The sequence below is a fragment of the Anabrus simplex genome, chromosome 6, assembly GCF_040414725.1.
Source record: "Anabrus simplex isolate iqAnaSimp1 chromosome 6, ASM4041472v1, whole genome shotgun sequence".
NCBI lineage: Eukaryota > Metazoa > Arthropoda > Insecta > Orthoptera > Tettigoniidae > Anabrus > Anabrus simplex.
This window is the reverse complement of record NC_090270.1, coordinates 178,249,600-178,273,374: the sequence shown is the minus strand read 5'-3', so window position 1 is coordinate 178,273,374 and position 23,775 is coordinate 178,249,600. Positions and strand designations below refer to the sequence as shown.

General features: G+C 39.6%; 1 protein-coding gene across 1 annotated transcript in view; it reads left to right on the top strand.

Moving 5' to 3' along the window:
* The window catches only part of Hk (Hyperkinetic), a 377,042-nt gene that overhangs the window by 305,711 nt on the left and 47,556 nt on the right, over nucleotides 1-23,775 (top strand). Inside the window, exons 3-6 of the mRNA XM_067149172.2 lie at nucleotides 11,030-11,237; nucleotides 17,061-17,188; nucleotides 19,391-19,597; nucleotides 21,073-21,170. Coding sequence (XP_067005273.1) covers nucleotides 11,030-11,237; nucleotides 17,061-17,188; nucleotides 19,391-19,597; nucleotides 21,073-21,170 — 641 coding nt within the window. The remainder of the gene's footprint in view (nucleotides 1-11,029; nucleotides 11,238-17,060; nucleotides 17,189-19,390; nucleotides 19,598-21,072; nucleotides 21,171-23,775) is intronic.

Below are 23,775 nucleotides of genomic sequence, written 5' to 3'. Positions count from 1 at the left end.
CCTTTCGATCGTCCCATCCCCCCCCCCCCCACAAGGCTCCTGTTCAGCATAGCAGGTACTGGTCCTCAGCTGAATCCCCCGACCCAATATCTCACCTGGAGGGTAATCGGATTAAGCTTAAGAAAGAAAGAAGGAAGATAAATATAACAGTTTTTGTAGAGGTCTATGGAGTCGAAGCTGTCAACTTAACTTCGAGAACAAATTAATTTTACTCGATAACCGCATTTTCGTAGGGCTATGTTGTACTCTTGATTGATAATCCCAATTTTATAATCCATTTACTTAATCGAAGTTCGATTGATAGAATGTCAACTCTGATATAACCTGCATGAGCCATGATATGTAAGTCTATAAAACTGAAGACGACGATTTGTGAACAGAGGAAATCTATGTATATAAAACCATATTTCTGTCTGTACCTTTTGAATATCAACCTGATGCTTGGATTTTATACCGGACAGAGCAAATAATGGCCTAGGTTCAGGGATAGGTGATTTTTTTATAAAACTCGGTACTTAAGTTTAGAAAAAGGGCGAGCAGGATCTTAACTATATAGAGTTCAAAAAGATTAACCAGACGGGGTGCTTCAGAAGGAGCCTGAAACATAGCACTCCGTGTACCTCTTTCCAGTTTGTTTTTACAGGAAAATTGCTCATCAAAAATGTCATTTAGAATATATTTATAAACATTTTTGTTCTATACCTTTTTTCCGATAGAGTGAAAAATAATGGAAATATCAGTGGCAGTCGTGTGAAAGCTCAAGAACCGATAACTAACTCCATGAAGAGTTACCATTGTGATCAACCTGGCATTGTTTTAAACGCTTTGTACATTCATTTTAATGTATTTTTTGATTTAAATGACGTATGTCTTACTGCTGGGGGTCAGCTGAAAATGTGCGTCACTAAGTTATACAATATGGGTGACGCGATGTTGCGTAGCAACCGTGCAGGCTGTGATGCGAAGTATTAATTTATGGCCATGCCTGAGAGACATATTATCCGAGAGAGGCGGTTTTTTTTGGGTTTTTTTTCAAGTTACTTTACGTCGCACCGACACAGATAGGTCTTATGGCGACGATGGGACAGGAAAGGGCCAGGAGAGGGAAAGAATTGACTGTGACCTTAATTAAGGTACAGCCCCAGTATTTGTCTGATGTGAAAAAGGGAAACCACGGAAAACCATCTTCAGGACTGCCGACAGTGGGATTCGAATCCACTATCTCCCGAATACTGGATACTGGCCGCAGTTTAAGCGACTGCAGCTATCGAGCTCGGTGGTTTTTTAACAAAGAGGCTGCAATTCATCATTCTCTAGAAAACTGATTATTTCACTCCTGGTAGTTTCATAGGTCATTCCTCCTTTCAATACATTGAATCCTACACTTGTCGACACTTGAAAACGATTCGTTAAATGCAAATAAATTAACTTCTATCAGTTTGAGTTTCATTTATTGAAAGGCGCGTTTATGATTATTTGATTTTCCCAAAGGAAAATTCTATACAATTTAAAAAAATTTACAAACCTGATATTTGGATTTATACCGGAATTATGCAACCCGTGTGGAAGTGAAAGAAAGCAGAGAGAAAAGCCTTATACGATAATATGTCCATTACAACATCACCTAATTATATACATTTTTCGATACAGTGAAAAATAAGGGAAATATCAGTGGCAGTCGTGTGAAATTCCAAGAGCTAGTAATGAACTCTATCGAGAGTTGCCATGAAGATAATCTTGGCCACGACTCAGATGTTTTGAACGTAGCTACGTCTAATAGGGTTTCTTTTATTAACCTGAAACGTGGAAAGGAAGGTGGGCAGAGAGGAAGGGCTGAACACAGAGGAAACCCAAAACACTAACATGTCCGTTTATAATATCACACTACAGGTCTGTTTGGTGCCAAATCTCCGATAATAAATTATATACAGTGTATATATATATATATATATAATATTTTTTCTGTACTTTTTTAATATTAACCTGATATTTAATTTTTATACCGGACACGACAAATACTAATCTATGTTGGGTTCAGTATAAGTTTTGTCTGTTTGCTACAGTAACACGGGAAAATGGAGAGGAATTCTCATTAAACTTGGTATTTAAGTTTAGAATAGGGGTGAATGAGATCTTGGCTATAAGTTGTTACAAAACTATTCAGCAGGAGGGGTGCTTCAAAGGGGCCTAAAACATAAAACACGATGTGCCTTTCTTACAGTTTGTTTTACAGGAAAACTATTCATGATAAAATTAATTTAGAATATTATTTACAAATTTTCTTGTCCTTACATTTTCCCGATACAGTGAACAATAAGGAATATATCAGTGGCGGTCGTCTGTAAGTTATACCGGCAACATTTTAAATGCTTTGCACACCTGTCAGTATTTTTAAAATATAAGTCTGACACTTGGCTTGCTGGCTACTCACCATCCATATACCAGAAGGAAGAGAAGACATGTAAAAGAGATGAAACTGAAAAGAGTTAGAGAGAGCCAGAAAACAAGTACGTCACGACAAGCCTCTGAGTTTTATTTATTGGTTTTATACGGGAATTATTAATTATGCGACCCGTGTGGAAACCTACGTTTATCAGAAAGTCAACAACATCGTGATGAGTAACAGAAATATAATCTTGCAAATACTAAGTGATTGTTCCATCAACGATGGGTAAATAGCTAGTCGATAATAAATTCATATGATGAATATCAATGAAGGGAGATGACAGAGTATACTCCTAGCAGAAGAGGGATTAGCCTGTAACACATTACTCGACGAGATAAAAGTATATGAATGTTACCTTCAAATGCGTGTATGGGAGAGATGAGTTCATTGCCCGTATTGGAATTCCATATTCCCGCCCCCAGAAGAAATGTGCTTTCATATCCAAAACTAATAATAATAATAATAATAATAATAATAATAATAATAATAATAATAATAATAATAATAATAATAATAATAATGTTATCTGCTTTACGTCCCACTAACTATTTGTATGGTTTTCGGAGACGCCAAGGTGCCGGAATTTTGTCCAGCAGGAGTTCTTTTACGTGCCAGTAAATCTACCGACACGAGGCTGACGTATTTGAGCACCTCCAAATACCTCCATACTGAACCAGAATCGAATCTGCCAAGTTGGGGTCAGAAGGCTAGCGCCTTAACCGTCTGAACCATTCAGCCCGGCAGTATCCAAACACAGAAACATTATTTCACACCTATTATCAAGGTTGGCAGATCGTAACATTCCTTGTGTTTGTGTAATCTACACTAAGTGTTACATACCTGAATTTTTATATAATTATTTTGGTAAAAATATCAATTGACCTTTGTATTTTATATTTCCGTCTTCAGAAATACAATAACTTAGTTATCATCAATATTTAATACATTTTTTAATTTGAAGATCAGAAATATTATATTTGATACTGACACTTTCCTCCGCAAATAACAAATGAGCCACTCTGCGCGGAGCATCCATCTCTATTCTCCGTTCCTATCCCTACCGTCGTAGGATTTTACCCCGGAAACAATTGTCCTCAATTATTCTCGTTCCATCGCCGCTATAACTGGACGATTACAGGTTGTCCAGTAAGAGAAAGGTTTTGACGAGAACTACTGCGAGAAGTATGGTGCACTGCCTTGTGAGATACCCGTCACCTGATTTGTCATTGAATCTCCTAATAGTATTTTTCGTCAGTTTTCGTAATGATACGTATTTTTCACTTAAATTCCCTAAGCTACGAAATTTACAGATTCGAACAACCGACAGCATGCATTTGTAGCTATTAGTACCTGTACCGTACTAATATTACCATACAAATCCAATATACGAGGGCGCGTAATGTTAGCTGAAAAATTCCGTCTGATGCCATAACACACACAAAAAAACAGGCACTCAACATGGGTATTATAAAAAAATCATAACATCCCGACAGTACATACCGGTTCAACAATCACTAACATTGGTATGGCAAGCTGTTGTATGAAGACATATGCACGGGGTGATGGCTTAGCCTACCTCTAAAGCTGATCTGGTCTAAAACAAACTGTGAAATTCAGGGAGCTCCTATCATATATACATATCTAAACAATTACCGTATGTACCAAGCAGCATACAAATACAGGACATAACACCCGCAAAATACGGTATTTTTCAACAAGAAGAACAAAATTTTACTCACAGCTTTTTAATCGATAGGGGTGGGTTCGATCCCCTCTAAGTAATCTCCATCCCACCACGGGCACCGTTGCTCTCCTCCTTGCTGTCATATGAGGAGGTTGAACTTGAACTCCCAAGACGAATATAAAAACCTATTACTAAAGCTAAAACACTCGATTTCTAAACCTTATAACCTAAATATTAAACTGAACTGATTTAAAACACTAAGATAAAATTTACAGCACACGATTCAACGGGAATAACAACAATAATTACTTAAATAGGTACGTATAAACAATACATGACGAATGACGATAGCAAACAAGGGACACGGATAACACAGTGTAGACTTCTATTACTGCCAGAAAAGGGACTGAATCGCGTGGAAAGGTGAGCGTAAATAACAGCTGACGGAGCGATCGCAGCGCTCAAATGTCAAAACCCTTCTTTTATTGGACGACATTTAGTAATGAGTAGTGTAACGACCTACTCACGCTGCATTATGTTAACAGGCGGAATTGAATGTTCTCCGCCGTCTGCAGCGCGGTAGTCGCCACCAAAGGAAGGAGTCCCGCGTTTTGTCATTTTAAAGCGGCGATGTGTTTGTAAACATTCTCCAACATCTTTCAGTGATAGTAAATACGCGAAATATCCAGTTTTTTCTTCTTTTTTAAAAAATTGAAAAGTATTACTGTAGTTATTAAGTTATAGAAGAAGGAATTGTGGAAGACAGGTGAGCTAACGTTCAAAGATGAAGGAAAATAAGCAGTGGCGGTAAAGGACCCCGCGGGACGGGGGGCTCACAGCTTGTGAGGGGCCCATGACTGTTTCTTAATTCAGAAGCTGAAGAGTGATTTTACATATTGATAAAGCTACAGCACATAACACAGTATTATTTGTATTACAGAGAGTTATTCCAAACTTAGGCCGTCATAGTGCAGAGCTTCTTTCGTCAATAGGAGTACGGTAGTTATTTCTGAAAGAATGTGAGATTCCCAACCTGTTCCAATAATAACCATCCCTTGCTGCCACTCACAACGTTCAACAAGGCTTTTAAAGTATTTAGCCCATTCTGAGAACTCAGAAGTCAGCGAAGATGCGATACCGGCAAAGACAGCCTCCTTTTCCAAACTCTAAATACTGAAGTCTCGAGCCTGTTTATAACTCTCGGCAGTCAGTGTAGCTAAGTAGACCTATGATGAACGGTTGAGTTGTACTGTAGTAGTAAATTATTCGGTCCTAGGAGCGAGATTATTTCTTAATATTTGAACGGTTAGCGTGTTTTGTTTGCTATAATTAGAATATGGATTTCTTGTGTGTGTGTGTGTGTGTACAAATTTATTATTTTTATTCCTTCGGATTTGAAAAATAAATTGTTTAACTTATTGTTACTATTATTATTATTATTATTATTATTATTATTATTATTATATATAATTCGCTGGGGCCATCGAGGACCACGTTAAGTCTTGTTGCATTTGACACTGAACTTGGCCTTCTTTAGAGCCCAAATTTCCCTCATTCTCTGTGAGTGGGCCTGCTTACGCTCCTCTGTCCAAGGGGCACCGTGTCTTCTCTTCGGTTGCTCGTCTCAGCTTAGCCCGTTCGTCAATATTTTCTTGCGGAAGAGATCTCTGTTAAGGGCGTCTTCAGCTGAGATATGTAGCATTTGCAGGTCTTCTTTGGTATTTCTAAACCAGGGAATTGTGGTTTTGGGGTTTGAATCAAAAAAGTGAAAGATTTCTTTAGTTAACTTTCTTCCGTCCATTCTTTTCAGATGACCGTAAAATCGTGCCCGTCTTTTTCTGATTGTGTCGGTAATTTTCTCTATTTTGCTGTAGACTTCCTTGTTGGATCTCTTTTGGTGGATTCCATTTCTGTACTTTGATCCCAAGATTCCTCTCACAATTTTACGTTCTCTTTTCTCCAGTTCTTCAAGGAGACCTTTGTTGGCATTTAGAGACAGGGTTTCGGCTGCATATAGAACTACTGGCTTCAGAACTGTTTCATAGTGACGTATCTTGGTGTTTTGGGAAAGGCATTTTTTGTTGTAGATTGTGCGGGATGTTTGGTAGGCTATTTCCAGTTTGCGTACTCGCTTCTGAAGTGCTTCTTTGTCCAGTCCATTTTTCATGATGATCTCACCCAGGTATTTGAATTTATCTACTCGGGTGATGTCCCAGTATTTTGTATGGAATTTTGGTGGAGCCTCTTTGATGTTAGTCATTACTTCTGTTTTCTCAAACGATATCTGCAAACCAGTTTGTTCGGCAATTTCCTTTAAAATTTCAACTTGAGCTCTAGCGGTTTCTATGTCGTTTGAGAGAACAGCAATATCATCGGCAAATGCTAAGCAGTCTGTTGCGATCCCCTTGGATTCGGTTCCTATTCTCAATGGACTGTAGTTGGTTTCCTGTAATCTCACCCGCCAGGTTCTGATGATCTTTTCAAGAACACAGTTGAAGAGTATCGGGGATAGCCCATCACCTTGTCGGACTCCTGTTTTGATGTCAAAGGAATGCGAGAGACATCCGTGGAACTTCACCTTGGATTTTGTATCGGTCAGGGTTGCTCTAATTAATGCCAGCAGTTTCAAATCAATTCCAAATTCATTTAAGATGTTTAGCAGGACTTCCCGGTCAATGGAGTCGTACGCTTTCTTAAAGTCCACAAAGACACACACATACTGCTTGGACCTTAGTGTACAATATCTGATGATCGTTTTGAGATTTTGGATCTGTTCAGCTGTTGAGCGACCTTTTCTGAACCCTCCTTGGTATTCACCTATTTGATGTTCGACTTGTGCTTCCAAACGCTCCACGATGGCAAGTGATAGAATTTTGTAAGTCACGGGTAGCAAAGATATTCCTCTATAGTTGTTGTTCTTCATGCTGCCTTTTTTGTGTAATGGATGGATCAAAGCTATTTTCCAATCTTCGGGTAGGGTCTCCTTCTTCCAGATTTCTTCTATTTGCTTTTGCAAGATATCAAGTGATTCCTCTGGGGCATATTTCCATAGTTCTGCTACTACTGAGTCTTCCCCCGGCGCTTTGTTATTGTTGAGACGGGCAATGTGGCGCTTGATTTCATCTCTGTCGGGTGGTCCGGAATCTGGGTACCTGAGTAAGGGTTCCTTGGTCTCAATGGCGCTTTGCGGTTTAGAGCAATTACGTAAATTCTTGAAGTAATCTGCCAGAATGCTGCAATTTTCTTCATTTGACGTCGCCAGTGTGCCGTCCTTTCGCTCAAAGCATAGAGATGGTGGTTTATAGCCAGTGAGTTTGCGTTTGAAGGTTCTGTAGTACTCTCTGCTTTCATTCTTCCTAAAGTTTTGTTCTATCTTTTCAATGAGAGATTTTTCGTATTTACGTTTCTCAGTTCTGAACACCCTAGCTGCTTGAGCACGTTGGGTTTTGTAGGTTTCCCAATCATTTTCTGATTTCGTAGAGTAGTACTGTTTCCACGCATTGAGTCTTTCTTGGAGGACTGATTCGCAGGTACTATTCCACCAGGCATGCTTTTTGCTTCTCTTGATTTCTGCAACGTCTTTGGCGGCCTCAACAAGGAGACTTTTGGCGTTGTTAAAGTCAGTCATTTGGTCTAGCCTTCTCCTGGAACTCCTCGACCCTTTGCCGAAGTTTATCATTGTCGAAGCGTGTGATCTGTTTGGTTGTCTTCCTTGTGTTTGCGGGAATTGGTTTGAATTTGATAAGAGACATATAATGATCTGAGGTCACATTGATGCCTTTCTTTACCTTGACATTCATAATCTCAGGGCTGTTTCTCCTGGAGATTGCAACATGATCAATTTGGAACTCTCCGAGAGCTTGGACGGGAGAACGCCAAGTCATTTGCTTTCTGGGTAGATGGCGAAAGTGGGTCGACATGACCTGCAGGTTGTGATTTTCGCAAATGGACACCAGTCTTTTGCCATTGGAATGGGTTCTTTTGTGAGCAGGGTAATTTCCTATAACTTTCTTGTACTTCTTTTCATGACCTAGTTGGGCATTGAAGTCATCCAAAAGAAGCTTGACATGGTGTTTGTGGATTTTGTTTAATTTTCCATCCAGTAGGTCCCAGAAATTATCAACTTCGTCTGGATCAGACTTATTCTTATCGTTTGTAGGAGCATGGGCGTTGACTAGGGCGTAGGTTTTGTTCGCGCATTTAATTGTGAGTATAGACATTCTGTCATTCACAGGTTCGAAATTTGCAACCGATTTAAGGATCTTGGTTCTAACAGCAAACGCGGTTCCAAGCATCACAGCTCCATTGAGGATTCCTCTTTGCGCTTTGATCTTGAAAAATCAGTAGCCTTCGGATTATAAAATCTCTTCATCTGGGTACCTTGTTTCCTGTAGGGCCATTATAGATATCTGATTTTCGTGAAGAGCTTTGGTGAGGGTTTTCAGCTCGCCAGATTGTGTAAGTGAATTTATGTTGAAAGTTGCTAGAAAGGTTTTAGATTTTGGCCTGAGTTTTTGACTCTTCGGGGTACACCGAGACGCTCCGACTCGTCTCTTGCATGATGTCGAGTCTCCCCCAGAATCCGAACGAGACTCGTGCACCGTGGAGTTCACGATGAGGGATTTATCCGAAGATTTACCCCCTGGGGTATGTTTCTTGAAATGTTGTGCCATCATGCTTTTTGACTTGACTTTGCTTTGGACGGGTACCCATCCTTTTACAACTAGGGTTGTTAGCCCTAGAGGTTGCCTCAAGATGTTTTCTGGCTTCTGGTCATTTACCAGTCTTCGCCGTAACTCTGGCAAGGGACCATTTTTTTTTTCACGGTGGTATTTTATTTCCCTACTACCCTCTGACTCTGCTGGCGGCAGAGCCAGCGAGCTTCCCCAATTCCAATGGGACGCGCCCCATGGAGGTAACCGGTAAATCCCCACACGGGTATTATTATTATTATTATTATTATTATTATTATTATTATTATTATTATTATTATTATTATTATTATTATTATTATTATTGCTGTTCATTGTAATAATATACAACCTTGTACTACGAAATAAACTTGTATATACCCCATGTGGGTGCGCGACGCAGACTAAGAATACCCCCACGGTATCCCCGGCCTGTCGTAACAGGCGACTGAAAGGGGCGACCAAGCGATGATAGAATTAGAACCATGTGACTGCATCTAATTAGTATCACAACACAGGGACCACCATGAGTCGCTTTTACTTGCGCGTAGTACCACTATGTTAGATACACGATAGGTTTGTGATTAGTGGCCACAGTGTGTGAATCTGGATGGGTTTTACAGTACTTGTGATTAGTAACACTATATGAGCAACACCATGGGTTTGCCTTGCCTATGATTAGTACCCACCATGTGAGGAACACAATGGGATAGTACGAGTCCCTGTTATTAGTACACCTATGTGAGGAACACCATAGGTTTGCGTTGCCTGTAAATGGTGCCGCAATGTGAGAAACACCATAGGTCTGTGTTATATGTGCGCATTACATTACCTGTGAGTAGTACCATAATGTGTGGAATACCGCGAGTCTACGTCACTTTTCATTAGTACCGCAACATGACACATACCATGGTTCTACTTTCCTAGCGATAAGTACCATTATGAGGGGCCGATGACCTGGATATTGGACCCCTCTAGACTACAAGCATCATCGATTCAGTATTGCGCTTTAGAAGCAGTACTATTGTTTAACGCCACTTTCTGGGAATGTGGGACATTGCGGGTCGGATCCACTGATAGTTTTAATTTCATATCCATCCATTCATTCTTCATCATCATGTTTTGAGTTCTGGTCAGTGGATGATTTTGGACTTTTAAATTGTCATTGCAGTTCATCTAATTTCGTACTATTAGTGGCCGATGACCAAGATGTTAGGCCCCTTTAAACAACAAGCGTCATCATCATCAAACTTGTAACTTTCCTTGTTAGGAAACGAGGGGCCAGTTTTTAATTATTGAGGGGGAGGGGGGGCGAGCTTCTTAGTGCCGCTACTGAAAATAAGGGCTAATAGTTCTCATCTGGGAATGAGTTCAGAAGAGGTATTGGTGAGGAATCGGTATGAGTCACTGAAGGCAGAAGAGTAGAGAGAAGACGATGTACAGGAGGAAAGAGGAAAGGGAAACAGAGTACCATAGAGGATAGGAGGAGGGAGACTGAACAGGGTCATGACTGGGTGAGAAGGGAGGAGAAAATAACTCAGGGGAGTTAAGGGAGACCAGCAGACGTTATGATGTGAGTGCAGTTGAGGCTCTGGTCATGGGCAAATCTACTGTTAGGCATGTGGGGAAAGTATGTGGAGGAAAGGGAAGTAAGGTAGATTGTTATCCAGGAATTAGATTAGGGCATATGTTGAAGAAAGCAGAAGGGAATGAGGATGGGTAAGGAGAAGATGGTAATTTTCCACGTTGGTGCCAACAACATAAGGCAAGCAGTCGGCGACATGTTAGATCTGTTAGACCAGTTAGACCTGTCCGATGGTGCGGGAGAAGTTTAAGGGAGCGGAGATTGTTATCAGTAGAATACTGTATACGAGGGATACTGATTTCAGGGTGATTGGAGATTTAAATGAGACTATGGAGTTTAGAACAGTCTCATGAAATAATATTTTAAATTTCAATGATATTTATTTGAAATATTGAAGGGTAATCAGCAGATAGCTCAGAGAGCTCTTGTAGTTTTTAGGCTTGTAAGTTTCTAATTATACATTCAGTTTGTCCTTTAAACAGTTTTCTGAGTCTGCCTCATTAACTTCTCCCTTTTAATGTCTTTTACATTAATGAAGGGTGAAAGCAATTTCATAAAATAGTTAGTAGAACCTATTAGTTCATTGTGCATAGATCATTGCTAAATATTTCAATTTTCCGCAGGTACATGGGTTACGTTTTCAAGTGGAGTGAGTGAGGAGCAGGCCGAACAGGTCATTCACCTTGCCTACGATAGTGGAATCAACGTGTTCGACCTGTCCGAAGCATATAGTGGGCCCCGGGCGGAACTAGAGCTGGGTCGTATCCTGCAACGGCGAGGATGGAAGAGAAGCTCTTATATTGTTACCACCAAAGTCTATTGGAACACCAAGTAAGCTCATCTGATATCATGACAATTTGAATTTTCTCTGTCATCATTTCAATAAAGGGGCTGATGACCTTCAATGTTAGGCTCCTTAAAACAACAAGCATCATCATCAACAGCAGCAGCAGCAGCAGCAGCATTTCAATAAAAATCAAGAGAATATATGTTTGGTTTCTATGTTCTTTTTTATACAAACCACATTGTGAATATTTTGTGAGAAAAACTGAACTCTGCAGTCTAAAATTAACTGTTTTTAGAGTATGTTTTGAAGTTCCAGGCTTTTCTATCTTAATTATATCAAATGAGGGCATTTTCAAATTAACAAAGCAGCTAGCTACATAGGTTGCACTTGCATTTACAAAGAGGAGTGATCAGGCTTCCTGGCTGAGTAGTTTCTTTTGTAAACTTTACTTCAGAGGGCCTTAGGTCAGCCATGTCCCATTAATTCCTCTGATAAGCAAACTTGTAGTTTTATGTGACTGTTGAAGTAGTTAGAGCCACAGAACCTCTAATTTTAGATGGAACCTAAACCACATGGATATGATTTTAATTTCAAAAATCCTGCATACACTGGCCAGGATTCAAGAAACAGAATTTGTAGGAGAGAGAATGATGAAGTAATAAAATTATTCTGGAGGAGTAGATATGATGGTAATAAACTAGCCATAAAGTATCAGCTTCTTCTGTGATCCGTAAAGTGGCCTTGGTTCAGAGGGACCCTGGGTTTGATTCCTGGCTGGGCCAGGTATTTTAGCCATGTCTAGTTAATTCCTCTAGCTTGGGCTTGGTTACTGGATGTTTGTGGTCATCTTAATACACATCTATATATGCATTCAACACATCACACTACAAAACCACCACAAAAACATGATACAGTATACTAAATATATCCCTCCACATAGAGTTGGCCTTAGGTAAGGCATCCAACCATAACACTAGGCTAAACCCAAACAAAGTGTTTGGGAAAAGGCTAGGAAGAAGATAATGTGCTTCAAGTTCAATAAATGCTTAGTTTATAAAATGTTTTTATTCCACTTTCTTGGCACAAGTACTCCTTTACTTTATTTCAGTTACACATATATTGCCCTTTGCACTTTTATTATCAAAGTTTGTAACTGTCTTCTGGACAATTACCCTTACACACAATAATAATAATAATAATAATAATAATAATAATAATAATAATAATAATAATAATAATAATAATAATAATAATAATGCAGTAATACACTGACTGACAGAGCAAATGCAACACCAAGAAGGAGTGGTTCGAAAGGGATGAAAGTTGGGGAAAAAACAGAGACGGCACGGACGAATAATTGATGTTTATTTCAAACCGATATGCAGGTTACACAATGCGCACGGCATCGACTCAGTAGGATGTAGGACCACCGCGAGCGGCGATGCACGCAGAAACACGTCGAGGTACAGAGTCAATAAGAGTGTGGATGGTGTCCTGAGGGATAGTTCTCCATTCTCTGTCAACCATTGGCCACAGTTGGTCGTCCGTACGAGGCTGGGGCAGAGTTTGCAAACGGCGTCCAATGAGATCCCACACGTGTTCGATTGGTGAGAGATCCGGAGAGTACGCTGGCCACGGAAGCATCTGTACACCTCGTAGAGCCTGTTGGGAGATGCGAGCAGTGTGTGGGCGGGCATTATCCTGCTGAAACAGAGCATTGGGCAGCCCCTAAAGGTACGGGAGTGCCACCGGCCGCAGCACATGCTGCACGTAGCGGTGGGCATTTAACGTGCCTTGAATACGCACTAGAGGTGACGTGGAATCATACGCAATAGCGCCCCAAACCATGATGCCACGTTGTCTAGCGGTAGGGCGCTCCACAGTTACTGCCGGATTTGACCTTTCTCCACGCCACGCCACACTCGTCTGCGGTGACTATCACTGACAGAACAGAAGCGTGACTCATCGTAGAACACGACGTTCCGCCATTCCCTCATCCAAGTCGCTCTAGCCCGGCACCATGCCAGGCGTGCACGTCTATGCTGTGGAGTCAATGGTAGTCTTCTGAGCGGACGCCGGGAGTGCAGGCCTCCTTCAACCAATCGACGGGAAATTGTTCTGGTCGATATTGGAACAGCCAGGGTGTCTTGCACATGCTGAAGAATGGCGGTTGACGTGGCGTGCGGGGCTGCCACCGCTTGGCGGCGGATGCGCCGATCCTCGCGTGCTGACGTCACTCGGGCTGCGCCTGGACCCCTCGCACGTGCCACATGTCCCTGCGCCAACCATCTTCGCCACAGGCGCTGCACCGTGGACACATCCCTATGGGTATCGGCTGCGATTTGACGAAGCGACCAACCTGCCCTTCTCAGCCTGATCACCATACCCCTCGTAAAGTCGTCTGTCTGCTGGAAATGCCTCCGTTGACGGCGGCCTGGCATTCTTAGCTATACACGTGTCCTGTGGCACACGACAACACGTTCTACAATGACTGTCGGCTGAGAAATCACGGTACGAAGTGGGCCATTCGCCAACGCCGTGTCCCATTTATCGTTCGCTACGTGCGCAGCACAGCGGCGCATTTCACATCATGAGCATACCTCAGTGATGTCAGTCTACCCTGCAATTGGCATAAAGTTCTGACCACTCCTTCTTGGTGTTGCATTTGCTCTGTCAGTCAGTGTAAAATATAAATAAAGGAATAGTTGTAAATAATGCAGTGGCGGTGTATTCACATCAGAACATGGAAACGTGACAGGTAACTTTCGGTATGCAAACTTACATCAAATACTAGGGAACACTTATAGGACTAAAAATGACAACTAAGGGAGGATAGTGGAAGGTGCTTGGATTCCCTATGAGATCCATGGGAACGTATGATGTTATGGGGGAGAAAAGACTTACATGAAACACCCTCTAGCTCAACTATATTAAAAATAACAACGAAAAATTACAAAACAAAGTTAAATCACAAAGCAGCTGATACTTAACGCTTTTGACAAACTGATACAATTACGAATTCAAAAACACAAATAAATCGATTGTTGAATTTTTTAAAAAAAAGGTGAAAGACTTGAAATTATAAACAGCGGGAATCTAGGGCAATCTCGGACACGTTAAATTTAAAACTTTAAAAATGACATTAAGCAAGCAAATACCGAAAAACCAAATTAATAAATTACATTAAACGAAACCAGAAAACATTGAAATAACATTTACCGCGGAAAGGCAGGAGCTCTCGAGGGAAGCCCTCGAGCTTGCGCTCGCTAGAGCGGTCGGATGTAAAAGACACCGAGCACACGCATGAAAATTCTGAAGCCAGCAGAAGACTGGAAATGGCCTGATCACGACCGACCAATAAGGTCAAACTTACCCTAGATTCCCGGTCCTTTTCGCCTATAGGAAATGCTTATTTTAGTAAATGGAATTGCACGACCATATACGGTCATGTTAAGATAGTTAGCAATTACACAAGTTCTGGAACATTACGATTACAACACCAAAAATTTCATCATTGGAAACCACACATGTCGTACAGGGTGTCTCAATTTAAATAACCTTTTACATTTTTAAATCACATTACAAACATCAAATCAACCTTTGGACAAGTTACACCCTTGCTGACATTAATTTAAATTATCAACCACATAAATTTACAGAGTCCAGAGTTCTTATTTCTTCAATTCTCAAAATATTACAAACAAACAAAAAAAAAAACTTTTACATTCCAAACTCTAACTTCTTGCAACACACAACATCCAGTTCCAGTTCTCCGTGCCACCATATATTACAAAGTTGATTAACATTTTCAATTTTAAAACTTTCTATATTGATATTTTTGGATTTATTTGTTTGTTTTGTATTCTATGTAGTTCATGAGTATTTAAGCACAGTTGGTAGTTGAACTATAGCTAAATATCATTTGGTGCAATGTATCCTCCCAGGGGGCAGGGGGGGAGGAGATACTTTGCTTCAGTATGGAAATTATGTTGTTTTATATATGAATTGTTTAGATGGAGCAAGAGAATGCACTGTTTATCAAAAATAAAACATATCTGACACCCTAAATATTCTGAAAGAATACTGTAATATTCATCCTTTTTTCTTTCGAGGGCAGTATTTTTGAATCCATCTGCACTCTGCTTCCACTCCACTGAATATAGAAGATTATCCCAGGTTTGTCAGTACTTTATTTCTGAGCTTGTTAATATAATTTCATGTGGCTATTGCTAACCTGGTTCAGCTCTTGTAAGACAGAACCTCCTATATGGGTGGGAAGACATCTGCCATGTATGGGGAAACTGCGTGTTATTGTGGTGGAGAATAGTGTTGGGTGTGTAGGTGGGTGTGAGTTGCAGGGATGTAGGGGAAGCACAGATAGTCTCTGAGCCAAAGTAATTAATCATTTACGATTAAAACCTACAACTCGGCTAGAAATTAAACACAGAGCCCTCTGAACTGAAAGCCACCATGCTGACCGTTCAGCTGAGTAGCCAGACTAGCTTGTTAATAATGGTTCTTCTGAGAACACCCTACTGTTGCTCAACTTTCCTCTGAGATAGCTGACCAGTTCCTACAGAAGCTTAACATTCTTTCAGAAATTCGACAGATAAATCTGCTTACAACTTTGCACCCAAGAGGCCTTGTCTATTTCTTTGGCATGTCTGTAACGTTGGATCTTGCACAACAGATAATGGTAGACCATTTTTGTTTTGGTGTAAAGTATCCCCCATGTGAATGTGTAAGTTATCTTATAGTAGCAAAATGAAATAATTTCTAAATGAAATGTGGCATGCCATAAATCCAAAACGATTTTAATTTCATGTGGCTATTACTAGCCGAGTGCAGCCCTTGTAAGGCAGACCCTCCGATGAGGGTGGGCGGCATCTGCCATATGTAGGTAACTGCGTGTTATTGTGGTAGAGGATAGTGTTATGTGTGGTGTGTGAGTTGCAGGGATGTTGGGAACAGCACAAACACCCAGCCCCCGGGCCATTGGAATTAACCAATGAAGGTTAAAATCCCCGACCTGGCCGGCAATCGAACCCGGGACCCTCTGAACCGAAGGCCAGTACGCTGACCATTCAGCCAACGAGTCGGACATCCAAAAAGATGATGAAACAGTAAATTAAGTGAGCATACACTTATCTCGAAATGACTGAAGATAACTTCAATGCTTGTAAATATCGATTGAACAAAATTTGAATAAAAATGCACACCTAGCATTTACATATTTAAACAAAATTTTTAAAAAAGGTAAAAGGCCAAAGAGAATAAGATCTGCATTTAACACCAGAAGTCATTTAAACATTTTCTGCAAATGTTGCAAAGTATCCCCCCAATGAGCAAAGTCACATTCTTTTATGGTAGTGGTAGTACATTAGTATGTGTTAGTGGTGAGTGCTACCCAGCCAAGGCAGTAAATGCAACTTGTTTCACTCAAAAGAACATGGGTTCAATTCTCCACCAGAAAATAAAAAGAGATATTAGACCCCCAGTTTTGGAAAGATGCATAATTCTGGGGTACACACAGCTGAGTTAATCCTGGAGAACACAGGGAAGCATAGTAACCACTCTACCTCACTCAGTACTGAGGCAGTAGAGCATTAGTATTATTTACTTCCTCATCTCTGGGAGAATCCATGACTCATACCAAGAATGCCTTTTAGTAATAGTTGATATGGGGGTATGATTTACAGGTGATAAAATTTATCATGTTATATACTGCATATATCCACAAATGTATTCATAAGTGAAGAATGCATACTTTCAGAAATGTCATGTCACCATGAGTGGCAACATTTAAAAAAAATGTATTCCAACTATGTATCAAATCATTGACAACCATAATTTTTATAATTTTTCAGGTCAGATGAGCGTGGTTTGTCCCGGAAACATGTGATAGAGTCAGTAAAAGCATCTTTAGCCAGGTTACAGCTGTCGTACATAGATGTGGTAATAGTCCATAAAGCTGACCCAATGTGCCCCATGGAAGGTATGTTACTTCACTTGTTATATTTATTTATGAATTTGAAGATTGATATCTTATAATTAAATATAATTACATACATACACACATACATTATCATTATAGACTGTTATGCCTTTCAGCGTTCAGTCTGCAAGCCTCTGTGAATTTACTAAACGTCGCCACAATCCTCTTTTTGCAACTAGTGTTGTGGCCTCATTTAGTTCTATACCTCTTATTTTTAAATAATTAGAAACTGAGTCTAACCATCGTCGTCTTGGTCTACCTCTGCTTCTCTTACCCTCCATAACAGAGTCCATTATTCTCCTCGGTAACCTATCCTCCTCCATTCGCCTCACATGACCCCACCACTGAAGCCGGTTTATGCGTACAGCTTCATCCATAGAGTTCATTCCTAACTTAGTCCTTATCTCCTCATTCCGAGTACCCTCCAGTCATTGTTCCCACCTGTTTGTACCAACAATCATTCTCGCTACTTTCATGTCTGTTACTTCTAACTTCTAACTTATGAATAAGATATCCTGAGTCCACCCAGCTTTCGCTCCCATAAAACAAAGTTGGTCTGAGAACAGACCGATGTAAAGGTAGTTTCGTCTGGGAGCTGACTTCCTTCTTACAGAATACTGTTGATCGCAACTGCGAGCTCACTGCATTAGCTTTACGACACCTTGATTCAATCTCACTTACTATATTGCCATCCTGGGAGAACACACAACCTAAATACTTGAAATTATTGACCTGTTCTAGCTTTGTATCACCAATCTGACATTCAATTCTGTTGAATCTAATCTGCTTGTCATATTCATACCTTGGTCTACCACTACCATTCTAACCACCTACACATCCCTCAAAAACCAAATAAGCAAGTACCAGTTGTCTTAAGAAGATACCTACCATTCTATCTCTTCTTTTTGTCAAATTTAGCCAAATCAATCTCCTCTCACCAATTCAGTATCTCTTCATTCGTGATCCAATCCATCCATCTTACCTTCAGCATTCTTCTGTAACACCACATTTCAAAAGCTTCTATTCTCTTTCTTTCTGAACTCGTTATTGTCCATGTTTCACTTCCATACAATGCCACATTCCAAATGAAAGTCTTCGAAAACATCTTTCTAATTCCACTATCAGTGTTTGAAGTGAGCAAATCTTAAGAAAGGCCTCCGTCCGCAAGACTGTGTGTCCATACCATTCCGCAATTTCTCCAGATTTTCTGCAGTCTCAGATAAAATAACAATATCACCTATAAATCTCAGGTACTGGTACATCATCTTGCTGGAAACAGATGCAAACTAGAAATTCTTCTAGTTGACGTACAAACTAATCTTGGCAAAGTATCTAAGTTGATTCATAAGACCTACAAAGAAATATGAACCAAACAAATACTGTATTTTAGCAGACATTGCAGGTCATATCTTTCTTCTTTCCTGTATCTCAAAGAAATATTGGTTCTCTTTGCCCAGAATGAGTATGGAAAATTGCACAATCATCTGAGAAAATCATTTTGTCAAGAATGGGAATTGTTTGAAGTCCATTAATAACCTTTCTTCTTATCAGTTAGTTTATTGGATAGAGAAGTTTTGAATAGTTTTAAGGGTCTTGCATTAATAAAACTCTCAATACTTGTGATTGTCTTTGAATTAATTTTGTAGGGAAATGTTTTGCTAATGCAGCATTTTCAGCAGAAGTTGATTTTCTTGTTGATCTTCTTGTATACAACTAGTCTTCCTTTGCTGGAACCTGTTTGGAAGAAGCTATTCCTCCAACCTTAATAGTGTTAGTTTTGGTGGGATGTGTACATGAAGACAGATGGTAAAATTGGTTTGGATGTCATAATTGATTTCTGTGAGTGGGTCATTCGCAGGCCCACATGCTACTGATGATCATTTTTTCCAGGCCGTGATTGGCCTCACTGATCTTAGTTCACTGCTTTTAATTGGAAAACAACAATTGCCTGAAATTAATTTACTTTAACAGAACTTTTTGACCATTCTGTAGAATCTTGATACCCAAAAAGTACCTGTCTTGCTTACCAGAAAGTTCTAAAATAGCACTTTTAAATCCTAAATTCACTTCCTTATTATGATCCGTCTAACTGCAAAAAGTTCTTGAAAAGAGAAAGAAATTACAAGATTGTTCTTCTAACAAAGACAGATTTATAATATATGCACTGTTCAGCAATCGTAACTTATTCTCATGTGTTAACAGAGGTGGTACGTGCCATGAACCATGTCATTAGTCAAGGTTGGGCCATGTACTGGGGCACAGCACGGTGGTCACCAGTTGAGGTCATGGAGGCATACACCAACTGTCGTCAGTTCAACTGTGTCACACCAATCTGTGAGCAGGCTGAATACCACATGTTCTGTCGGGAAAAGACGGAACTCTACATGCCTGAACTGTACAACAAAATTGGTAAGATGAGCACATAAATGCTTTCTTCCTTTGATTTCATTTCAGTGTTACAGTATATATTACATTAGGCCTAGAATAGGGTTGCCATACGTCCTGAAAAAGTGGGATTGTCCTGAATTTGAGCATGTGTCCCAACGTCCTGACTGAATTTTAAGAGATCCCTAAATGTCCTGAATTTTAAAAATCAGAGCAAGTTATTTAACATTTTGCTGAATTCACAATGGACAGATGACAGAAATAGACTGAAATCAGAATCTGTTAAATCAATATTATTGCTGCAATACAATTTTGAAGAAATATCTTGTCAGGAATTTCATTTTAAAAAATGATGAGTTGCTCGAAGTGTGTCAAATTCAGAAATGTATGATTGGTGTCAGCATCACGGCATTTCTGTGTCATAAATATCTAAAGCAAAGCAAATAAACATTGTTTTTAGTTTTCATTTACTCGTGTTATTGAGAAATGAGTAATTCCATGTGAGCTGTCCCATCTGTTACTTAAAAATCTATGCATGTAACATTGAATATGATATAATTTTGCAGTGCTCGGTAAAGTAGGGATTTTAATTAAATTATGATTTCCTTTTATTTCTCTATTTGATTTTAAACATTAACATCATGTAACAAGTGTGTCTTTTGGTAATGGATGGGGCAGTTCAAATGGAATTACCCAAACACCCACGTTGGAACTATAGGCGCCAACGTTTGGTCTTGAGCACATGGGCAAGTGTTCCCGTGGAGTCGGCGCCTATGGTTGGAACTTGTAGATGTTGGTGTCCTCAATTTCATCCTGAATCTTATTGCAACCCTAGCCTAGAAATATTTTTTAAATTTTGAATTTAATAAATACAAGATAAAAGTAATGTATAGTTAAGTATACATTTTCTGAGCATTAATAAACATGAAGCTTATTAGTTAATAAAAAGTTAAATACCCAAAGAGAACCATGATTTAATTTCATCAATTGACAATATCATAGTTATGAAACTGAAAGTATTTGAACTCTTTAAACTTTTTCAGTCATGAAATTACCAGTCTTTTGTCCTAGTGTGGCACAAGTTCATAACATAATGCCACAAAATTGTAGCTATTTATAGCAAGTGGAGGTACATATCTTCTCTAGTGCACAGTCAATGTATTGTGCTTCAAAGGAGGATTGCAGTGGTGTTTCAATGGTGCACTAGCTGCGAGCGTCTTGGTGAGGTACGGCATTCCAGCTGATGAGCCCACTGCCAAAGTGGGCTAAAATCCTGGTAATTTCTCAATTAAAAAAGCTTAAAGAGATTTAATAATTTAAATTTTTATTGGGATGAAGCATATAGTCACTAATAAGATTGCTTTGTCATTCACATTTGAGTCAAATGCTTGAAAATAAGCAGAGCTGAAAAGGAATCAGCCTAAAAAAATTAATTCTGTAATGATGGTGATATGTAAATTTAGAATGAATCTTCAAATAGTGGTACTTCTTTATTTCAGGTGTTGGCCTTATGGCATGGTCACCTATCACAATGGGACTCATATCAGGGAAGCCAGAGGATGGTGGCATGCCTCTCTTTGCTCGATCGTCATTCAAGGTGAGGGTGAACTTAAACTTAGCTTATATTGCTTCAAGTTTCTTTAAAATATATACTGTGGCTGTTAGCTCTTCTGCCTAAACTGTATCTCCTTAAAACTTTTTTACAAAGCACATTTAGTGAAAATACTACACATTATAGGCAAATCATAGATCATTCGGTGGGAATGTTTTGCTGCCCAATAAAGCTGTTAAAAATAATTGTGAAATCAATAGGAGTTTTCCCATCCCATTCCTAACGACACTACATTTTATTATAATTTAGGGTTTTTCGTGTGGCTATTTCTAGCTGAGTGCAGCCCATGTAAGGCAGACCCTCCGATGAGGATGGGCGGCATCTGCCATGTGTAGGTAACTGCGTGTTATTGTGGTGGAGGATAGTGTTATGTGTGGTGTGTGAGTTGCAGGGATGTTGGGGACAGCACAAACACCCAGCCCCCGGGCCATTGGAATTAACCAATGAAGGTTAAAATCCCCGACCCAGACGGGAATCGAACCCGGGACCCTCTAAACCGAAGGCCAGTACGCTGACCATTCAGCCAACGAGTCAGACATAATTTAGGGTATATAAGCGTCAATGGTGTGTGCAGCAGTAGTGTAACCAAAAAAGCTGCACTGGAAAATCATCTAACTCCTTATTAATTACAAAAAAAAATGATTTCCATTAAAGTAAGTTCAGATGACAAAAAGGCAATTGAAAGGGCTCACAAATTATTCACTTATTTTTTGTTTATTAATTAATCTCTAGGACTTCAATTGAGATGGTCAGCTTCAAATCAGCCCATGTCCACCTTAGGCCAAAAAAAAAGTTCTTGTTTCATTGCATTCTTTAAGCTTTCCTATGCATAATACTGTCATCACTATATTGCAAAACATTCTAGAAACTAGAAGCAAAACAGCTCTTGTCCATTGAAAAAACAAAAGAAAGTGCCTCTATATACAGTAGAACCTCGATAATTCGAAATCGGTTAATTCAAAATCCCGCCTAATTCGAAGAAGCTCTCGTTCCCGGAAACATAAGATACAGTTTTGCATGTTATTTAAATTGTTTAATTCGAAATACCGATAATTCGAAGTACAATGTCGGCCCCATTACCGAAATTCAGACTTTTAATTCGAAACTGCCTTTACATTTTAAAACAATAGTATGTCACAGAGTAATTTCAACTCGAAATTTATCCGCTCCGCGTCATAATAGAACGCGCGTTCCGGAACGTGGAAGGGTAGCTTTCCGCACTTACACTCACTTCGTTGGGTCTACAGTGCGCCTCATGATTGCTAAGTTGAATGAAATCGGAATTCTTTTGTATTCAACCTTTTAAGGAACGCCGTAATATCACGCAACAGGCAGTGTGCGGGAAAACAGAAAGCGCGAGCATTGGCGATGCCGACAGTTGACGAAAAAACGTAGCTCATATAATAAATTCGTACGCACCGAACAATACTTTCATTACCGGTGAAACTGCATTGCTTTATTTTAATGCAAACCCAAACGGTCTTATGGTTTTAAATGGGTCATAGCAGTGCGTTGGAATGCACATGGGATGGAAGCGAGAAACTTTATCCCCTCGTCATAGGAAAGTTCGATAAACCACAAAGTTTTAAGGGCGTCGGGCACTTTCCATACCAGTACAAAGCATCTAAAAATGCAAACGGCACAGAAATCCAAAAAATAATGCATATGCACAGGGGGACCGGCATAATTTATCCTCGTCTTTGAATTGTGTGATTTTTTTTTCTTTCGTTGCGTGAGGTTATGTTTGTCAGGGATTTATCCAAGTGCATTATTTGAAAATTGTAAATGCACCTTGTTGGATACATTTCGGAAAGAGGTTTTTCCATGGCATTTGAAAGGTTTATACTGTGAATCGAGGTGTTTGCATGTATTAATGGGTCTTAGAATACTTTGTGACGCGGCAATGTTTACATTTCTGAAGTACAAGAGAAGTGCTATGGCGGGAAATCGTACAAGGATAGTCATAGAAAAGTTCGATTTTAAGGGCATCGGGTACTTTCTTTGTAAATACAAGGCACCTAAAATGCGTACGGTATACTGATTCAAATAATAAAGCACTTGCACATGGGAGCTAGCATAGATTTCTGCTCGTCTTTGAATCGTGCTTTTTTTTTTTCTTTTTTTCTTTCGTTGCGTGAAGTTATGTTTGCTAGTGAGATATCCGAGTGCATTACTTGAATACTGTAAATGGACCTTCTTGGATACATTTTGGAAATTGTTCTTTTTTCATGGCATTTGAAGGGTATAAACTGTGAATCAAGGTTAACTGCATGCAGTAACGGGCCATAGAATAATTTGTAAGGCAGCAAGGGTTGGTACTTCTGAATTGCGAATTGGCGGTTAATTCGAAATCACGTAATTCGAAGTCCGATTTTTGAGTCCCAACGACTTCGAATTAACGAGGTTTTACTGTACTTCTATTTTGAGCTCAAAATGGCTCATCTTTCAATATGGTATTAAAAGTGCTCAATCTCTTCTGTTTCAAAATGTCTCTTGAATGTCTGTTAAGTAGCCTAGAAAATTTCAAAAGTGGTGACCCTGATGATTATATGGAATGGCATTATCTTACTTTCGAATAACAGTTTATATC